Below are 19,531 nucleotides of genomic sequence, written 5' to 3'. Positions count from 1 at the left end.
GTTCCCATTGCTATTTTGATGTTCCCCCTTCCCTTGGTTTTGCGGTCTAGTTGTCACTATTGCAAGGAGTCCAATTATGTAAGACTGCCTGATATAGTTACCGATAACACCGAGGGGTGACACTAAAGTGCCGACTGCTCTTCAGTGACAGGAGTAGGGTGGTGCACTGTGACATTAGGTGCAGCACCCTGCTTCTGTCACTGTGCAGGAGCTGGCACTTCACATACACTGGTCCCTGGGTGCAGCCCGCATCTCCAGGACCCCTGGAGTGACAAAAAGGGGGTCCGGACCGCAAGACAATGCCTCCTATCTGTGAAGCCATGCCCCTTTTCTGTGAGGCCACACTCCCTTTTGCCAGCGCGCAAACCGCTCGCACCAGGTGTCACTTCTACCAGTGACGCCTCTGATCTATGCATCAGGTTCTGACTGAAATGGAACAAAGAAGATGTCAATATACTGTATGGTACCTTCAAGAGTTGTGTGTCACCACTTGCTGTTACATATACACAATATGTTTGGTTGCAATATCCACAGCATTGGTCAGTAGGTGGGAAATATTCTTGGTCCTGGAAAAAAAAAATATCTATGGTTAAGAGTCAGAGATATAGAAGAAATATATTTTTGATAGGTTATGTGAAAAACTTAAAGTATAAAACTAGAAGGCTAATTAGACCTTTTACTAAATGGCAGTCACATTTAATTGAGAAACATTGGAAAGACAGATTTAGTGAGATGGAACACAGTAGAGATGAGCGGTTCAGTTTTGCTGCAAAATTGAACACACCATAACGTTGGGGTTTCTGAGCCAAACCGAATGCCAGCTCAGGTCATCTCGCCAAGTTCTGATCTCAGATGTACAGTACCAGTCAAACGTTTGGTGTAAATGCCAAATATCACGTGTTTTGGATTACATGTAAGTCATTCCCATTAAGGTGCTATTTCACACTGGAAATGACTGGAAAATAAGAATTTACTTACCGATAATTCTATTTCTCGTAGTCCGTAGTGGATGCTGGGGACTCCGTCAGGACCATGGGGATTAGCGGCTCCGCAGGAGACAGGGCACAAAAGTAAAAGCTTTAGGACTAGGTGGTGTGCACTGGCTCCTCCCCCTATGACCCTCCTCCAAGCCTCAGTTAGGATACTGTGCCCGGACGAGCGTACACAATAAGGAAGGATTTTGAATCCCGGGTAAGACTCATACCAGCCACACCAATCACACTGTACAACTTGTGATCTGAACCCAGTTAACAGCATGATAACAGAGGAGCCTCTGAAAAGATGGCTCACAACAATAATAACCCGATTTTTGTAACAATAACTATGTACAAGTATTGCAGACAATCCGCACTTGGGATGGGCGCCCAGCATCCACTACGGACTACGAGAAATAGAATTATCGGTAAGTAAATTCTTATTTTCTCTGACGTCCTAAGTGGATGCTGGGGACTCCGTCAGGACCATGGGGATTATACCAAAGCTCCCAAACGGGCGGGAGAGTGCGGATGACTCTGCAGCACCGAATGAGAGAACTCCAGGTCCTCCTCAGCCAGGGTATCAAATTTGTAGAATTTAGCAAACGTGTTTGCCCCTGACCAAGTAGCAGCTCGGCAAAATTGTAAAGCCGAGACCCCTCGGGCAGCCGCCCAAGATGAGCCCATCTTCCTTGTGGAATGGGCATTTACAGATTTTGGCTGTGGCAGGCCTGCCACAGAATGTGCAAGCTGAATTGTACTACAAATCCAACGAGCAATCGTCTGCTTAGAAGCAGGAGCACCCAGCTTGTTGGGTGCATACAGGATAAACAGCGAGTCAGTTTTCCTGACTCCAGCCGTCCTGGAAATATATATTTTCAGGGCCCTGACAACGTCTAGCAACTTGGAGTCCTCCAAGTCCCTAGTAGCCGCAGGCACCACAATAGGTTGGTTCAGGTGAAACGCTGACACCACCTTAGGGAGAAACTGGGGACGAGTCCGCAGTTCTGCCCTGTCCGAATGGAAAATCAGATATGGGCTTTTGTGAGACAAAGCCGCCAATTCTGACACTCGCCTGGCCGAGGCCAGGGCCAACAGCATGGTCACTTTCCATGTGAGATATTTCAAATCCACAGATTTGAGCGGTTCAAACCAATGTGATTTGAGGAATCCCAGAACTACGTTGAGATCCCACGGTGCCACTGGAGGCACAAAAGGGGGTTGTATATGCAGTACTCCCTTGACGAATGTCTGGACTTCAGGAACTGAAGCCAATTCTTTCTGGAAGAAAATCGACAGGGCCGAAATTTGAACCTTAATGGACCCCAATTTGAGGCCCATAGACACTCCTGTTTGCAGGAAATGCAGGAATCGACCGAGTTGAAATTCCTCCGTGGGGGCCTTCCTGGCCTCACACCACGCAACATATTTTCGCCAAATGCGGTGATAATGTTGTGCGGTCACCTCCTTCCTGGCTTTGACCAGGGTAGGTATGACCTCTTCCGGAATGCCTTTTTCCCTTAGGATCCGGCGTTCAACCGCCATGCCGTCAAACGCAGCTGCGGTAAGTCTTGGAACAGACAGGGTCCTTGCTGAAGCAAGTCCCTTCTTAACGGCAGAGGCCATGGGTCCTCTGTGAGCATCTCTTGAAGTTCCGGGTACCAAGTCCTCCTTGGCCAATCCGGAGCCACGAGTATAGTTCTTACTCCTCTCCGTCTTATAATTCTCAGTACCTTGGGTATGAGAGGAAGAGGAGGGAACACATACACTGACTGGTACACCCACGGTGTTACCAGAGCGTCCACAGCTATTGCCTGAGGGTCCCTTGACCTGGCGCAATACCTGTCTAGTTTTTTGTTGAGGCGGGACGCCATCATGTCCACCTTTGGTTTTTCCCAACGGTTCACAATCATGTGGAAGACTTCCGTGTGAAGTCCCCACTCTCCCGGGTGGAGGTCGTGCCTGCTGAGGAAGTCTGCTTCCCAGTTGTCCACTCCCGGAATGAACACTGCTGACAGTGCTATCACATGATTTTCCGCCCAGCGAAGAATCCTTGCAGCTTCTGCCATTGCCCTCCTGCTTCTTGTGCCGCCCTGTCTGTTTACGTGGGCGACTGCCGTGATGTTGTCCGACTGGATCAGCACCGGCTGACCTTGAAGCAGAGGTCTTGCTAGGCATAGAGCATTGTAAATTGCCCTTAGCTCCAGTATATTTATGTGGAGAGAAGTCTCTAGACTTGACCACGTTCCCTGGAAATTTCTTCCCTGTGTGACTGCTCCCCAGCCTCTCAGGCTGGCATCCGTGGTCACCAGGATCCAATCCTGAATGCCGAATCTGCGGCCCTCTAGTAGATGAGCACTCTGCAGCCACCACAGAAGAGACACCCTTGTCCTCGGAGACAGGGTTATCCGCTGATGCATCTGAAGATGCGATCCGGACCATTTGTCCAGCAGATCCCACTGAAAAGTTCTTGCGTGAAATCTGCCGAATGGAATCGCTTCGTAAGAAGCCACCATTTTTCCCAGGACCCTTGTGCAATGATGCACTGACACTTTTCCTGGTTTTAGGAGGTTCCTGACTAGCTCGGATAACTCCCTGGCTTTCTCCTCCGGGAGAAATACCTTTTTCTGGACTGTGTCCAGAATCATCCCTAGGAACAGCAGACGTGTCGTCGGGATCAGCTGCGATTTTGGAATATTTAGAATCCACCCGTGCTGTTGTAGCAGTACCCGAGATAGTGCTACTCCGACCTCCAACTGTTCCCTGGACTTTGCCCTTATCAGGAGATCGTCCAAGTAAGGGATAATTAAGACGCCTTTTCTTCGAAGAAGAATCATCATTTCGGCCATTACCTTGGTAAAGACCCGGGGTGCCGTGGACAATCCAAACGGCAGCGTCTGAAACTGATAATGACAGTTCTGTACTACGAACCTGAGGTACCCTTGGTGAGAAGGGCAAATTGGGACATGAAGGTAAGCATCCTTGATGTCCAGGGACACCATATAGTCCCCTTCTTCCAGGTTCGCTATCACTGCTCTGAGTGACTCCATCTTGAATTTGAACCTTTGTATGTAAGTGTTCAAAGATTTCAGATTTAGAATAGGTCTCACCGAGCCGTCTGGCTTCGGTACCACAAATAGTGTGGAATAATACCCCTTTCCCTGTTGTAGGAGGGGTACTTTGATTATCACCTGCTGGGAATACAGCTTGTGAATTGCTTCCAATACTGCCTCCCTGTCGGAGGGAGACGTTGGTAAAGCAGACTTCAGGAACCTGCGAGGGGGAGACGTCTCGAATTCCAATCTGTACCCCTGGGATACTACCTGTAGGATCCAGGGGTCCACTTGCGAGTGAGCCCACTGCGCGCTGAAACTCTTGAGACGACCCCCCACCGCACCTGAGTCCGCTTGTAAGGCCCCAGCGTCATGCTGAGGACTTGGCAGAAGCGGTGGAGGGCTTCTGTTCCTGGGAAGAGGCTGTCTGCTGCAGTCTTTTTCCCTTTCCTCTACCCCGGGGCAGATATGACTGGCCTTTTGCCCGCTTGCCCTTATGGGGACGAAAGGACTGAGGCTGAAAAGACGGTGTCTTTTTCTGCTGAGAGGTGAGTTGGGGTAAAAGGGTGGATTTTCCAGCTGTTGCCGTGGCCACCAGGTCCGAAAGACCGACCCCAAATAACTCCTCCCCTTTATACTTCCATATGCCGTTTGGAATCCGCATCACCTGACCACTGTCGTGTCCATAAACATCTTCTGGCAGAAATGGACATCGCACTTACTCTTGATGCCAGGGTGCAAATATCCCTCTGTGAATCACGCATATATAGAAACGCATCTTTTAAACGCTCTATAGTCAATAAAATACTGTCCCTGTCCAGGGTATCAATATTTTCAGTCAGGGACTCCGACCACGCCACCCCAGCGCTGCACATCCAGGCTGAGGCAATCGCTGGTCGCAGTATAACACCAGTATGTGTGTATATACTTTTTAGGACATTTTCCAGCTTCCTATCCGTATCAGGAGACGGTAACGCCACTTGTTTTGATAAGCGTGTGAGTGCCTTATCCACCCTAGGGGGTGTTTCCCAACGCGCCCTAACTTCTGGCGGGAAAGGGTATAATGCCAATAATTTCTTAGATATCAGCAATTTTTTATCGGGGGAGACCCACGCATCATCACACACTTCATTTAATTCTTCTGATTCAGGAAAAACTACGGGTAGTTTTTTCACACCCCACATAATACCCTTTTTTGTGGTACTTGTAGTATCAGAAATATGCAAAGCCTCCTTCATTGCCGTGATCATGTAACGTGTGGCCCTACTGGAAAATACGTTTGTTTCTTCACCGTCGACACTGGAGTCAGTGTCCGTGTCTGTGTCTGTGTCGACCGACTGAGGTAATGGGCGCTTTAGAGCCCCTGACGGTGTTTGAGACGCCTGGACAGGCACTAACTGACTTGCCGGCTGTCTCATGTCGTCAACAGTTTTTTGTAAAGTGCTGACACTATCACGTAATTCCTTAAATAAGACCATCCAGTCAGGTGTCGACTCCCTAGGGGGTGACATCACTAATACAGGCAATTGCTCCGCCTCCACACCATTTTCCTCCTCATACATGTCGACACACGCGTACCGACACACAGCACACACACAGGGAATGCTCTGATAGAGGACAGGACCCCACTAGCCCTTTGGGGAGACAGAGGGAGAGTTTGCCAGCACACACCAGAGCGCTATATATGTATAGGGACAACCTTATAAATAAGTGTTTCTCCCTTATAGCTGCTATATATGTTTTTATATGCCAAATTAGTGCCCCCCCCCCCCCCCCTCTCTTTTTTACCCTGTTTCTGTAGTGCAGGACTGCAGGGGAGAGTCAGGGAGACGTCCTTCCAGCGGAGCTGTGAGGGAAAATGGCGCTTGTGTGCTGAGGAGATAGGCTCCGCCCCCTTCACGGCGGCCTTTCTCCCGCTTTTTATGAGGTAAAATGGCAGGGGTTAAATACATCCATATAGCCCAGGAGCTATATGTGATGTATTTTTTACCATAAATAGTGTTTTCATTGCGTCTCAGGGCGCCCCCCCCAGCGCCCTGCACCCTCAGTGACCGGAGTGTGAAGTGTGCTGAGAGCAATGGCGCACAGCTGCAGTGCTGTGCGCTACCTTTCTTGAAGACAAGATGCCTTCTGCCGCCGATTTCTGGACCTCTTCACTCTTCTGGCTCTGTAAGGGGGCCGGCGGCGCGGCTCCGGGACCCATCCATGGCTGGGCCTGTGATCGTCCCTCTGGAGCTAATGTCCAGTAGCCAAGAAGCCCAATCCACTCTGCACGCAGGTGAGTTCGCTTCTTCTCCCCTTAGTCCCTCGATGCAGTGAGCCTGTTGCCAGCAGGACTCACTGAAAATAAAAAAACCTAAGTCTATACTTTTATTCTAAGCAGCTCAGGAGAGCTACCTAGATTGCACCCTTCTCGGCCGGGCACAAAAACCTAACTGAGGCTTGGAGGAGGGTCATAGGGGGAGGAGCCAGTGCACACCACCTAGTCCTAAAGCTTTTACTTTTGTGCCCTGTCTCCTGCGGAGCCGCTAATCCCCATGGTCCTGACGGAGTCCCCAGCATCCACTTAGGATGTCAGAGAAATGAATGTTATTGATGTAAATAATTATGTAGGAACAAAAACAGGTCCACATAAAATGATTTTAGCTGTTTTATAATTTTTAAGAAATCCAGAGTCTAAAACAAAAACATAACACTTGAGGGTGGTTTTTGCCAAAACATGATGATGATGATGATGATGATGATGATGATGATGATGTTGATTTAGAACCAAAACCAAAAACACGGGAGTCTGTGCACATCTCTATGAAATATGATTGGTGGACAATTAGAAATCTTAAAAGGCTGTACAGGTAAGCAGTTATTGTAGCATGTACAGTATGACCATTATTGAGGTTTCTCTTTTTGGCTAACAGCTTGGTTACATTTTTAGTGGGTGACTTTTCATTTTTTGTCAGTTTGCACAGGTACCAGAATACTCATCATCATGAACTGCAGCTATTATCTATTATGGCCATATACTGATTCTCATTACTGTGCAGGCAGTCTCTCATTTGGTTAATACTGTATGATTTAAATAGGCAATGGGGGATTCCTTGTTCCAGGATACGGTTGTATTGATCTGTTTTTGTTTTTAAGTATGTCAATGTTATCTAGTCAAGATTGCACTGTCTCATTGATTACTTTGTGATCTAGAACATTACTACCAAATGTACCTTTTATATATTGCTTTGTGATCTAGAACATTACTACCATCTATACCTTTTATATATTGCTTTATACAGGCAGTACAGGAGTGCCTTTAAGAAGTACCTTTAAGTGTCCTATTTAGAAACCCTTGGATTTCCATGTGGAAAAGCAATTGGTTACATGAAAAACTAAAGAAGGAAAGATGTCAGTGTAGGAAAGGTAGATTTGTAGGCAATACTTAAGATAGTATTACAGGTTGAGTATCCCATATCCAAATATTCCGAAATACGGAATATTCCGAAATACAGACTTTTTTGAGTGAGAGTGAGATAGTGAAACCTTTGTTTTTTGATGGCTCAATGTACACAAACTTTGTTTAATACACACAGTTATTAAAAATATTGTATTAAAGGTACTTCAGGCTGTGTGTATAAGGTGTATATGAAACATAAATTAATTGTGTGAATGTACACACACTTTGTTTAATGCACAAAGATATAAAAAATATTGGCTAAAATTACCTTCAGGCTGTGTGTATAAGGTGTTATTGAAACATAAATGCATTCTGTGCTTAGATTTAGGTCCCATCACCATGATATCTCATTATTGTTAGGCGCCGCGGTCCGGGACTTCCTCCCGGCCCGGCGCCTAGCAACTAGGGACGCCGAGCGCACTTAGCCGCCGGGTCCCTAGCAACGCTGGGACGCCGTGCGCGCTGAGCCGCCGGCTCCCTAGCAACGCAAGGACGCCGGGTGCGCCGAGCCGCCGGGACCCTAGCAACGGGGACGCCACGGGCGGACCGCATTCCCCGTTGCAGGGTGGATTAATCACTGTGCACACATGTTTCTGGTCGTGCAGCAGGGCAGCTGCACGACATTGGTTGTAATCAGGCTCTGGACTCTGATTGGGGTATTCCCTGTTAAATGCCTTCTCAGTGCCTCACACAGACGCCGGTGATAGCTTCCTGCATGCTGCTCATGTTTGGTTTATATCTGTTCCTGGTCTGCTGTGTCCGGTCGTTCCAGTCTTCAGAGTTCCTGGGTCTTGGTGTTTGTCATCTCATCCCAAGGAGTTCTCCTGGTCCTCATTTACCTGTGACACTCTATAGAGGATCTCGCTTGGTTTCGTGAGTGACGGCTCCGCCGTGTGCGGCGGCCTAGGCTGCTTAATATTGTTTGCTGGTTTTGGAGCATTTGCGGAGGTATCCGCTTCCACAGTCCTCTCCGGTACTCGGCGGTGCCGTGTAGGAGAGTGGACAAGTGGAGTATTTTGGTTGTCCTTTTCCCTGGCGGTAATCCGCACATACTTTAGTTTTAGGTTTGTTAGTAGCCCCAGGCCTTGTTGTTTAGTTAGAGGGCCCCTTGTTATCTCCCTGTCTCGGTTCACTCTTTGTCTCCCATTAAGACCTGAGGGGGCATCGGAGTTGGGCAGACGTAATCCGCCCTTCAAACGCGGCTGCCATGGGCTCAAGAAACCATAGTCTCGCAAGAGTATACTGACAGCACGGGCGAGACAACGGAGATAGGGTGCCAGGGGCTATTCCCATTCCTTTCCCCTTTCCCAGCATTATGTTCTGGTATTCAGGTCTCTTCACATAAGATCACCCCAGACCTGAGTACTAGAATCATAACAATTATGGTAGGCAATTATTCCAAAATACGGAAAAATCCCATATCCAAAATACCTCTGGTCCCAAGCATTTTGGATAAGGGAGACTCAATCTGTATTATTATTATTATTATTATTATTATTATTATTATTATTATTATTATTGTGCCATTATGTGTCAGTAGTGCCATACAGTGAAAATTACAACAAAACATGCAAATAATAAATTTGAATCTGAAAATCAGACAGTACAAGCGGGAGGGGAGATCAAACAATGATATATCTGTGAATCTAAGTGAATGACTGATAATCAGCAGTATCCACTGACTGGATAGCTTGAGTGAAGCAGGCAGAAAGGATCAGACTTTGAGTTGAAGTGTACTGGAAGCAGGAATGGTGCAGTAAGAGAACCAAGAGGTTGTAGGGTCAAGAGTGTGAGAGTTTACAGTCTAGAACAGTTGGGGTATAACTAGGAAGACATAAGAAAAAGGACAGATAGCACGAGTGATGCTGGGCATACACTATACAATTATCTGGCAGATCATCTGTCCAATCTGGCTGTTTGGAATGAAAATCTGGTAATGGATGGGAACAAATGGCCATCAACCATTTGCTCTCTAAAACACTGGAAAACAGACAAAAATAGTTGTTCAGACAAATTGGTTAAACCAATTTGTCCGATTCAGTTTTTGTCAATTTGTTTACATAGTTTCACTACATTCACTAATAACTTACATATCCACAATCCAGTGAACTCTGATATTCACATGTCTGTATTGTCATTTCAGTAATCAACTGATTCCCAATCCTCACACAGGTATAGTATTTACACTTGTCATCAGGAAAGGCGAAGGTTTCATTTTCCTGTAAATCAGAATTACAGTAATGTACGGATCACAGGTAAAGACAATCAAACATACTGTAACCGTAAACATATTGCTTTAATAAATTCAACACCTGCCCGCAGTTTATGGTTTACTGATAAAGGAAAGTGATTTTATTTATCTAAAGTAATCTTTATTAGAAAGTAGAAATTAATTGTGAAAAAAAAAATATATATCTTGCATTCTCATAACACAAATTATTTTGCTGAGCTACTGTATATTGCAAAATATTTAAAAGAACCTGTGTGGAAGGTCTACATTGTAACATTCAGCTTTAGTAACAGTTTTGTGACTGCCTGCTCATGCGTGTCGCGTACTGTGCGCATGTGCAAATGGCGAAAAGTGGCCACTTGCGATTTTATCAGATTACCAATGGATACTGAGTGAAGACCGAAGCCTAGTAATAGATAAACAGTCATTTATCTGATGTGTCTGAGTGTAGGAAATTGTCCTACAAGTTGCTCCAATTTAAAAATGTGTTAGTATGATAAGCAACTAAAGAAGGTAACTTTTGGGGCACAAGGACCGTGAGGACCTGGTTGACTCATATGTCCTGCACAGGGTCAGAACTGCCTTTGTCTTTCTCTCCACTCTCTAGATTAAGTGTTAAACTAGACAACCGAAGCTTCCAAGATTACAAATAACACTTTCAACTAATTTATAATAAAGCAACATATTATCTGCAGCAGCCTAGCTACATTTTTTTCAAGCAATAGTTCTAAAACCTACATTTTGACTTGAAGATTGTCTTAAATAATAAGAATTTACTCACCGGTAATTCTATTTCTCGTAGTCCGTAGTGGATGCTGGGTACTCCGTAAGGACCATGGGGAATAGACAGGCTCCGCAGGAGACTGGGCACTCTTAAAAGAAAGATTAGGTACTATATCTGGTGTGCACTGGCTCCTCCCTCTATGCCCCTCCTCCAGACCTCAGTTAGGGAAACTGTGCCCGGAAGAGCTGACATTACTAGGAAAGGATTTGGAATCAAGGGTAAGACTCATACCAGCCACACCAATCACACCGTACAACTTGTGATAACTATACCCAGTTAACAGTATGAACAATAACTGAGCCTCATTCAACAGATGGCTCATAACAATAACCCTTTAGTTAAGCAATAACTATATACATGTATTGCAGAGAGTCCGCACTTGGGACGGGCTCCCAGCATCCACTACGGACTACGAGAAATAGAATTACCGGTGAGTAAATTCTTATTTTCTCTGACGTCCTAGTGGATGCTGGGTACTCCGTAAGGACCATGGGGATTATACCAAAGCTCCCAAACGGGCGGGAGAGTGCGGATGACTCTGCAGCACCGAATGAGCAAACTCAAGGTCCTCCTCAGCCAGGGTATCAAACTTGTAGAATTTTGCAAAAGTGTTTGAACCCGACCAAGTAGCAGCTCGGCAAAGTTGTAAAGCCGAGACCCCTCGGGCAGCCGCCCTAGAAGACCCCACCTTCCTTGTGGAATGGGCTTTTACTGATTTAGGATGCAGCAGTCCAGCCGCAGAATGTGCAAGCTGAATTGTGCTACAGATCCAGCGAGCAATAGTCTGCTTTGAAGCAGGAGCACCCAGCTTGTTGGGTGCATGCAGGATAAACAGCGAGTCGGTCTTTCTGACTCTAGCCGTCCTGGAAACGTAGATTTTCAGGGCCCGGACTACGTCCAGCAACTTGGAATCCTCCAAGTCCCTAGTAGCCGCAGGCACCACAATAGGTTGGTTCAAATGAAACGCTGATACCACCTTTGGGAGAAATTGGGGACGAGTCCTCAATTCTGCCCTGTCCATATGGAAAATCAGATATGGGCTTTTACATGACAAAGCCGCAAATTCTGACACACGCCTAGCCGAAGCCAAGGCCAACAGCATGACCACCTTCCAGGTGAGATACCTTAACTCCACGGTTTTAAGTGGCTCAAACCAATGGGATTTCAGGAAATCCAACACAACGTTGAGATCCCAAGGTGCCACTGGAGGCACAAAAGGGGGCTGAATATGCAGCACTCCCTTAACATACGTCTGAACTTCAGGCAGTGAAGCCAGTTCTTTTTGAAAGAAAATAGACAGGGCCGAAATCTGAACTTTTATGGATCCCAATTTTAGGCCCATAGTCACTCCTGACTGGAGGAAGTGCAGAAATCGACCAAGCTGGAATTCCTCTGTAGGGGCCTTCCTGGCCTCACACTAAGCAACATATTTCCGCCATATGCGGTGATAATGTTTTGCTGTCACATCCTTCCTAGCTTTTATCAGCGTAGGAATTACTTCATCCGGAATGCCCTTTTCCGCTAGGATCCGGTGTTCAACCGCCATGCCGTCAAACGCAGCCGCGGTAAGTCTTGGAACAGACAGGGCCCCTGCTGTAGCAGGTCCTGTCGGAGTGGCAGAGGCCATGGGTCCTCTGAGATCATTTCTTGTAGTTCTGGGTACCAAGTTCTTCTTGGCCAATCCGGAACGATGAGTATAGTTCTTACTCCTCTCCTTCTTATTACCACAGCTATCGCCTGAGGGTCCCTTGACCTGGCGCAATATCTTTTTAGCTTTTTGTTGAGTCGGGACGCCATCATGTCCACCTGTGGTCGTCCCCAACGATTTACAACCAGCTTGAAGACTTCTGGATGAAGTCCCCACTCTCCCGGGTGGAGATCGTGCCTGCTGAGGAAGTCTGCTTCCCAGTTGTCCACTCCCGGAATGAACACTGCTGACAGTGCTAGTACGTGATTCTCTGCCCATCGAAGAATCCTTGTGGCTTCTGCCATTGCCATCCTGCTTCTTGTGCCGCCCTGGCGGTTTACATGGGTGACCGCCGTGATGTTGTCTGACTGAATCAGCACCGGTTGGTTTTGAAGCAGGGGTTCTGCTTGACTCAGGGCGTTGTAAATGGCCCTTAGTTCCAGAATGTTTATGTGTAGGGAAGTCTCCTGACTTGACCTCTGTTCTTGGAAGTTTCTTCCCTGAGTGACTGCCCCCCAACCTCGGAGGCTTGCATCCGTGGTCACCAGGACCCAGTCCTGTATGCCGAATCTGCGGCCCTCGAGAAGATGAGCACTCTGCAGCCACCACAGTAGAGATACCCTGGCCCACGGGGACAGGGTGAGCAACCGATGCATCTGAAGATGCGATCCGGACCATTTGTCCAACAGATCCCACTGAAAAATCCTTGCATGGAACCTGCCGAAGGGAATTGCTTCGTAAGAAGCCACCATCTTTCCCAGGACTCGCGTGCAGTGATGCACCGACACCTGTTTTGGTTTCAGGAGATCCCTGACCAGAGATGACAATTCCTGGGCCTTCTCCACAGGGAGAAACACCTTCTTCTGTTCTGTATCCAGAATCATGCCCAAGAACAGCAGACGCGTCGCAGGAATCAGCTGCGACTTTGGGATATTCAGAATCCAGCCGTGCTGTTGCAGCACTTCCCGAGATAGTGCTACGCTGGCCAACAACTGTTCCGTGGACCTCGCCTTTATAAGGAGATTGTCCAAGTACGGGATAATTATAACTCCCTTCTTTCGAAGGAGTATCATCATTTCGGCCATTACCTTGGTAAATACCCTCGGTGCCGTTGACAGACCAAACGGCAACGTCTGGAATTGGTAATGACAATCCTGTACCACAAACCTGAGGTACTCCTGGTGAGGTGGATAAATGGGGACATGCAGGTAGGCATCCTTGATGTCCAGTGATACCATAAAATCCCCCTCTTCCAGGCTTGCGATAACCGCCCTGAGCGATTCCATTTTGAACTTGAACTTCCTCAGATAAGTGTTCAAGGATTTTAAATTTAGAATGGGTCTTACCGAACCGTCTGGTTTTGGTACCACAAACATTGTGGAATAGTAACCCACGTCCCTGCTGAAGGAGGGGAACCTTGATTATCACCTGCTGAAGGTACAGCTTGTGAATAGCCGCCAGTACTACCTCCCTTTCCCTGGGAGCAGTTGGCAAGGCTGATTTGAGGTAACGGCGAGGGGGAGTCGCCTCGAACTCCAACATGTATCCCTGAGATACCACTTGTAAGGCCCAGGGATCCACCTGTGAGCGAACCCACTGGTCGCTGAAGTTTCCGGAGACGCGCCCCCACCGCACCTGGCTCCACCTGTGGAGCCCCAGCGTCATGCGGTGGACTTAGTGGAAGCAGGGGAGGCCTTTTGTTCCTGGGAACTGGCTGTCTGATGCAGCTTCTTTCCTTTACCCCTGCCTCTGGGCAGAAAGGATGCGCCTCTGACACGCTTGCCTTTCTGAGGCCGAAAGGACTGTACTTGATAATACAGTGCTTTCTTTGGCTGTGAGGGAACGTGAGGTAAAAAAGTCGATTTTCCAGCTGTTGCTGTGGATACCAGGTCCGAGAGACCGTCCCCAAACATATCCTCACCCTTATAAGGCAAAACCTCCATGTGCCTTTTAGAATCAGCATCACCTGTCCACTGCCGAGTCCATAATACTCTCCTGGCAGAAATGGACATTGCATTAATTCCTGATGCCAGCCGGCAAATATCCCTCTGTGCATCTCTCATATATAAGACTACGTCCTTTATATGCTCTATGGTTAGCAAAATAGTATCCCTGTCGAGTGTATCAATGTTGTCTGACAGGGTATCGGACCAAGCTGCTGCAGCACTACACATCCATGCTGAAGCAATTGCAGGTCTCAGAATAGTACCTGAGTGTGTATATACAGACTTCAGGATAGCTTCCTGCTTTCTATCCGCAGGCTCTTTTAGGGCGGCCGTATCCTGAGACGGCAGTGCCACCTTTTTTGATAAGCGTGTGAGCGCTTTGTCCACCCTAGGGGATGTTTCCCAACGTACCCTATCCGTTGGCGGGAAAGGGTACGCCAGCAGTAACCTCTTAGAAATTACCAGTTTCTTATCAGGGGAACACCACGCTTCTTCACACAATTCATTTAACTCATCAGATGGGGGAAAAGTCACTGGCTGCTTTTTCTCCCCAAACATAATACCCTTTTTAATGGTAACCGGGTTAATGTCAGAAATGTTCAATACATTTTTCATTGCCGTAATCATGCATCGGATGGCCCTTGTGGACTGTACATTTGTCTCATCCTCGTCTACACTGGAGTCAGACTCCGTGTCGACATCTGTGTCTGCCATCTGAGGTAGCGGGCGTTTTTGAGCCCCTGATGGCCTCTGAGACGCCTGGGCAGGCGCGGGCTGAGATGCCGGCTGTCCCAAGGCTGTTACGTCATCCAACCTTTTATGTATGGAGTTGACACTGTCGGTTAATACCTTCCACATATCCATCCACTCCGGTGTCGGCCCCGTAGGGGGCGACATCACACTTATCGGCTCCTGCTCCGCCTCCACGTAACCCTCCTCATCAAACATGTCGACACAGCCGTACCGACACACCGCACACACACAGGGAATGCTCTGACTGAGGACAGGACCCCACAAAGTCCTTTGGGGAGACAGAGAGAGAGAGTATGCCAGCACACATCACAGCGCTATATAATACAGGGATGTACACTATACTGAGTGATCTTTCCCCTATAGCTGCTTATTAACACAGTTTTGCGCCTAAATTTGTGTGCCCCCCCCTCTCTTTTTTACCCTTGAAGTCTGGAAACTGCAGGGGAGAACCTGGGGAGCTTCCTTCCAGCGGAGAAAATGGCGCTGGTGTGCTGAGGGAGATAGCCCCGCCTCTTCAGCGGTGGGCTTCTCCCGCGTTTTTAAATACATATTTGGCAGGGCTTATTGCACATATACAGTTTATTAGACTGTATTATGTGCTTTTTTGCCAATAAGGTAATCTAATTGCTGCCCAAGGCGCCCCCCCAGCGCCCTGCACCCATCAGTGACCGGAGTGTGTGGTGTGCTAAGGGAGCAATGGCGCACAGCTGCAGTGCTGTGAGCTACCTTAATGAAGACAGAAGTCTTCAGCCGCCGGTTTTCAACTTTCTCTTCAGTCTTCTGGCTCTGCAAGGGGGACGGTGGCGCGGCTCCGGGAACGGACGATCGAGGTCGGGCCCTGTGTTCGATCCCTCTGGAGCTAATGGTGTCCAGTAGCCTTAGAAGCCCAAGCTAGCTGCAAGCAGGTAGGTTCGCTTCTCTCCCCTCAGTCCCACGTAGCAGTGAGTCTGTTGCCAGCAGATCTCACTGAAAATAAAAGACCTAACAAATACTTTCTTTTCTAGGAAGCTCAGGAGAGCCCCTAGAGTGCATCCAGCTCTGGCCGGGCACAGATTCTATCTGAGGTCTGGAGGAGGGGCATAGAGGGAGGAGCCAGTGCACACCAGATATAGTACCTAATCTTTCTTTTAAGAGTGCCCAGTCTCCTGCGGAGCCCGTCTATTCCCCATGGTCCTTACGGAGTACCCAGCATCCACTAGGACGTCAGAGAAATATGATTATATTATTTATCTAGTAATATCTCAGTCTGCCTTTTAGAACCGGAATGAAAAATAAGGTTATGTACAGTAATGGTGACTGATATATAAAGTTAGACACTTTCTATAACTCTCTTAATTAGTGTTAAGTTAGTAATTAGTGCTGAATTAATTTAATGAGCGGTAATTGAGGTGGTGGCTGTCATTGGCAGGGGTGTTGGTGGGTGTGTCGGGGGTGTAACGATGTCAGAGACTGAATTGAAAGATGCATTTCCACTGGCACTGGCTGCCATGTATGGTCGGACATTCTGAGCAACCATATGAAGCTCTGTTATTCCATAATGTGGCCAATATTAGTTGAGGGTGCAACTTTTTACACACACTGACGAATAAGAGCTGCAGATGGAGGGTGCAGTAGGAAGCACATTGGATGCTATATTAGCATACATTAGTAGTAGAGGCTGCAACAATATTTGCAGCTGCTACTGCATCTCCATCTACAGTACCTCTGAATTACGTGCATTCATAATGGATCATTCACATTTAATAGATGCTCCTGTTGCAATCTCCCCAAATATTATTTAATGACAGAGATTTCAAGTTAATGGAAACTTACCTTTAAAATGATTGCAGGTGCTGTACCCGTCATGAGCACACAACGAACCTGGACACACTGCCCACAGCAACTGTTAGGTGATGCCTGATATTGCTGATCCTGTTGGCATAAAAATAACATTACTTAGAATACTGTAAGTATCTAATACAGCACAGTGGACACTGAGGGGTACTGTATATTTACAAAAGGCTGATTTTTTATTATTTATAATTTTTATTGATTTAAAAAAATCAATGTTAATTGATCTAAATTGATGTTGAGTTTCAGGGGCTAAAACACATGTACTAACATTTTAAAAATGTATATTAAAAAATCATCTGTTAGTACATGTGTCTTATAGCCCCTGAAATAAAATATTGATTTAGATCAACTTTCACTGAGTTAAAATAGACCTTTAGTAGGGAATTAGCAGGGAATTTTGGGCAGAATTTAATTGTTTTTCCACTGGCAGCCACTAGATGGTGACCAAACGGAGCTACAGTGTTCAATTGCAGCTCCGTTCATGCACAATGGCTGCTGGTATCTGCATTTCAGTTGAATCCCCCCGGGGGTGGCAAGCTGAACTGCGCAAAAAGGGACCCATTTGGGCGCCCAAAAAGGCACTTTTTCGCGATCATGTCAAAAACTTTGGTTGGGTTTAACGGCTTTATATGGCTAAACCTGACCTCTATGGGTGTAATTAGCGTGAAAACTAAATGCAATTGAATATCGCCCCCATGATCTCCCATCACTTTAGATGGGAGATCAGGTACAATAATCAATTGAATACAGCCCATTGAGTCCACTGGGCAATACATCCCAACTCCAGTCCTCAATATCTCAATTGAAATAATTGGCTCCACATGTGGCACATTTACAATGTGGCAGCCAATAATGAGTATGCCTTTGCATCAACTAGGAGACCTGTAGAACATGTACTGATAAAAGTCCCTGAGGACTGGAAACACTGTCATAGGGATCATGGGGGAGAGCTATCAAATCTTCTAAAATGACAACTGGAGTTGTTGCCCATAGCCTCCAATCAGAGTCTAGCTATCAAGTTACAGAATCAACTAGATAAAAGATAGCTACAGTAGAATCTGATTGGTTGCAGTGGGCAATACCTCCACTTGTCCTATTTAGAAGGTTTGATAAATCTCCTACTAAATGGTCCTTTCTCAGAGGGACTGAAGTATTGTATGAGCCACACAGTGATATTCACTTAAGTTAAATTCATGTCATCTCAACAGTCTATGCCAGTATTTTGCCCATCCCCTGTCTGTGCATGCTGCTATGCCAGGCCTGACCAACCTGTGGCTCGCCATCTGTTGTGAAGCTAGAGAACCACAGGTTGGCCAGGCCTGCTCATTGCCATTCCCATCTGCACCTATCTCCCCTTCAACAGTCTCTGCCAGCCTTTCTGCTCAACCCAATCTGTACTAGCCTCTCTACCCTTCTCCTGTCTGCTCCACTATCTCTCCCTTCCAACTGTCTGCACCAACCTCTCTGTTTGTCCTCATCTGAATCACCATCTCTGATCGTTCCCTGTCTGTATGTCTCTCTGCCCATCTTATGTCTTTGTCAACATTTCTGTCTTTCCATTTTTGCTCAGTCTCTCTCTATCTCCTTCCCCTTCCTTCCATTTTTTGTTCTAGTGTGTGCCCTTCCTTTGACTCTGCCGGTGTCTGTTCCCATGTGTCTCTCCATGTGTGCCTCTGATTTGTGTATGTGTATCTATTTTCTCTTTGTGTGTATCTGTTCCTTATTAGCCCCCTTATTTGTGTGTCTGTCTCAAATTTTGTTTTTTCCATCCTCTGTCTCCCCATCTGTCTTTGAACCTACCTTTTTGTTTCCCCTGAGCCCTTCACATTTATTCTTCTATTGTACCTTTCTCCTTCTCTTCTGTTGTAGACCATGAAGTCCTATTGGCTACTTATCAGAAGTGACAAGGACAAACAGAGGGAGACGCATGGGCAATACCTTATAATTGAACCTTAGGATAGCAGGTAAGCATGATCTTCTGATTTTGTTTTTGTTGAAAATTTGCTAAATTAAACATCCTTTTTATCAAGCTTTTAATTCCATTTTCACATGCATTAATGTGGTTTTGAGACACAATCGTTTAGGGATTCTTCAATTAAATTATGCATACACATAAGGGGTCCATACACCTGCGATAAATTGTCACAATCCTCCATTATGGAGATGTTTGCCACAATAAATCACTGATGTGTGGGCTCACCAAGTGGCGATTCCGATAAAAAAAAAATCTGAATTGCCAAATAATGATTTTTAAACATGTTACAAAACAATAATTTATTGCGGCTTTATCTGCAGTGTATGGGCGAGGATCAGCCGACAGGCCAACCACTTTGTCCATACTATGGGGAGAAAAGGGGCCAGGAGGGGGTGGCAGCGGCAGTATGGGGGTGCGAACGGGTGCAAAGTATCTGGGAGCAGGCAGGACCGGGAGGTGGCAGTAGTATGAGGAGTGCGGGAGCTCGTGCAGTGACAGAGCATTCCTCTCCTGAATCCCGGGAGAGGTACGCATGTGATTGCCTGTGTAAAAAAATGGCACTGCGAGCCATCATTGGTTCACACACGGTGCCATATTTAAAATTCTAGACGGCCCTGGTGAGCCAATTGCAGCTCACTGTGTCATTGCCCAGCCCATTTGGCCGGGCTATATTAGCCAGCGTGAGACAGGGAGCAGGCAGTCCAACTGCAGAGAAGGAGCTGAGAAGAGCTCCTGAAGTGTCCGGAGTCATGGGGGAGTGGCAGCCAATGCAACAGCACTCACAAGGCCACCACCCCCAGGAGAAAATCGCAGATGCCAGGAGAAGCCCTGGGGAGGTGGCGGCCATGCAAAAC

The 19,531-nt window shown here is 46.9% G+C and overlaps 1 protein-coding gene and 1 long non-coding RNA gene across 2 annotated transcripts in view; one reads left to right on the top strand and one right to left on the bottom strand.

Annotated features, from left to right (window-relative positions):
* Window positions 1–19,531, bottom strand: part of LOC134969047 (kielin/chordin-like protein) — a 213,670-nt gene that overhangs the window by 110,746 nt on the left and 83,393 nt on the right. Inside the window, exons 9-11 of the mRNA XM_063944754.1 lie at window positions 16,682–16,780; window positions 9,560–9,688; window positions 468–566 (exon numbers count right to left, since the gene is read on the bottom strand). Of these exons, the coding sequence (XP_063800824.1) occupies window positions 468–566; window positions 9,560–9,688; window positions 16,682–16,780 (327 nt within the window). The remainder of the gene's footprint in view (window positions 1–467; window positions 567–9,559; window positions 9,689–16,681; window positions 16,781–19,531) is intronic.
* Window positions 1–19,531, top strand: part of LOC134969049 (uncharacterized) — a 65,590-nt gene that overhangs the window by 40,440 nt on the left and 5,619 nt on the right. Inside the window, exons 2-4 of the long non-coding RNA XR_010189387.1 lie at window positions 9,613–9,724; window positions 16,699–16,814; window positions 18,572–18,666. This is a non-coding gene — a long non-coding RNA (uncharacterized LOC134969049). The remainder of the gene's footprint in view (window positions 1–9,612; window positions 9,725–16,698; window positions 16,815–18,571; window positions 18,667–19,531) is intronic.

This window comes from Pseudophryne corroboree, chromosome 11 (assembly GCF_028390025.1).
Source record: "Pseudophryne corroboree isolate aPseCor3 chromosome 11, aPseCor3.hap2, whole genome shotgun sequence".
Classification (NCBI taxonomy): Eukaryota; Metazoa; Chordata; class Amphibia; order Anura; family Myobatrachidae; genus Pseudophryne; species Pseudophryne corroboree.
The sequence above is the reverse complement of the archived record's forward strand: the minus strand, read 5'-3'. Positions and strand labels throughout refer to the sequence as shown.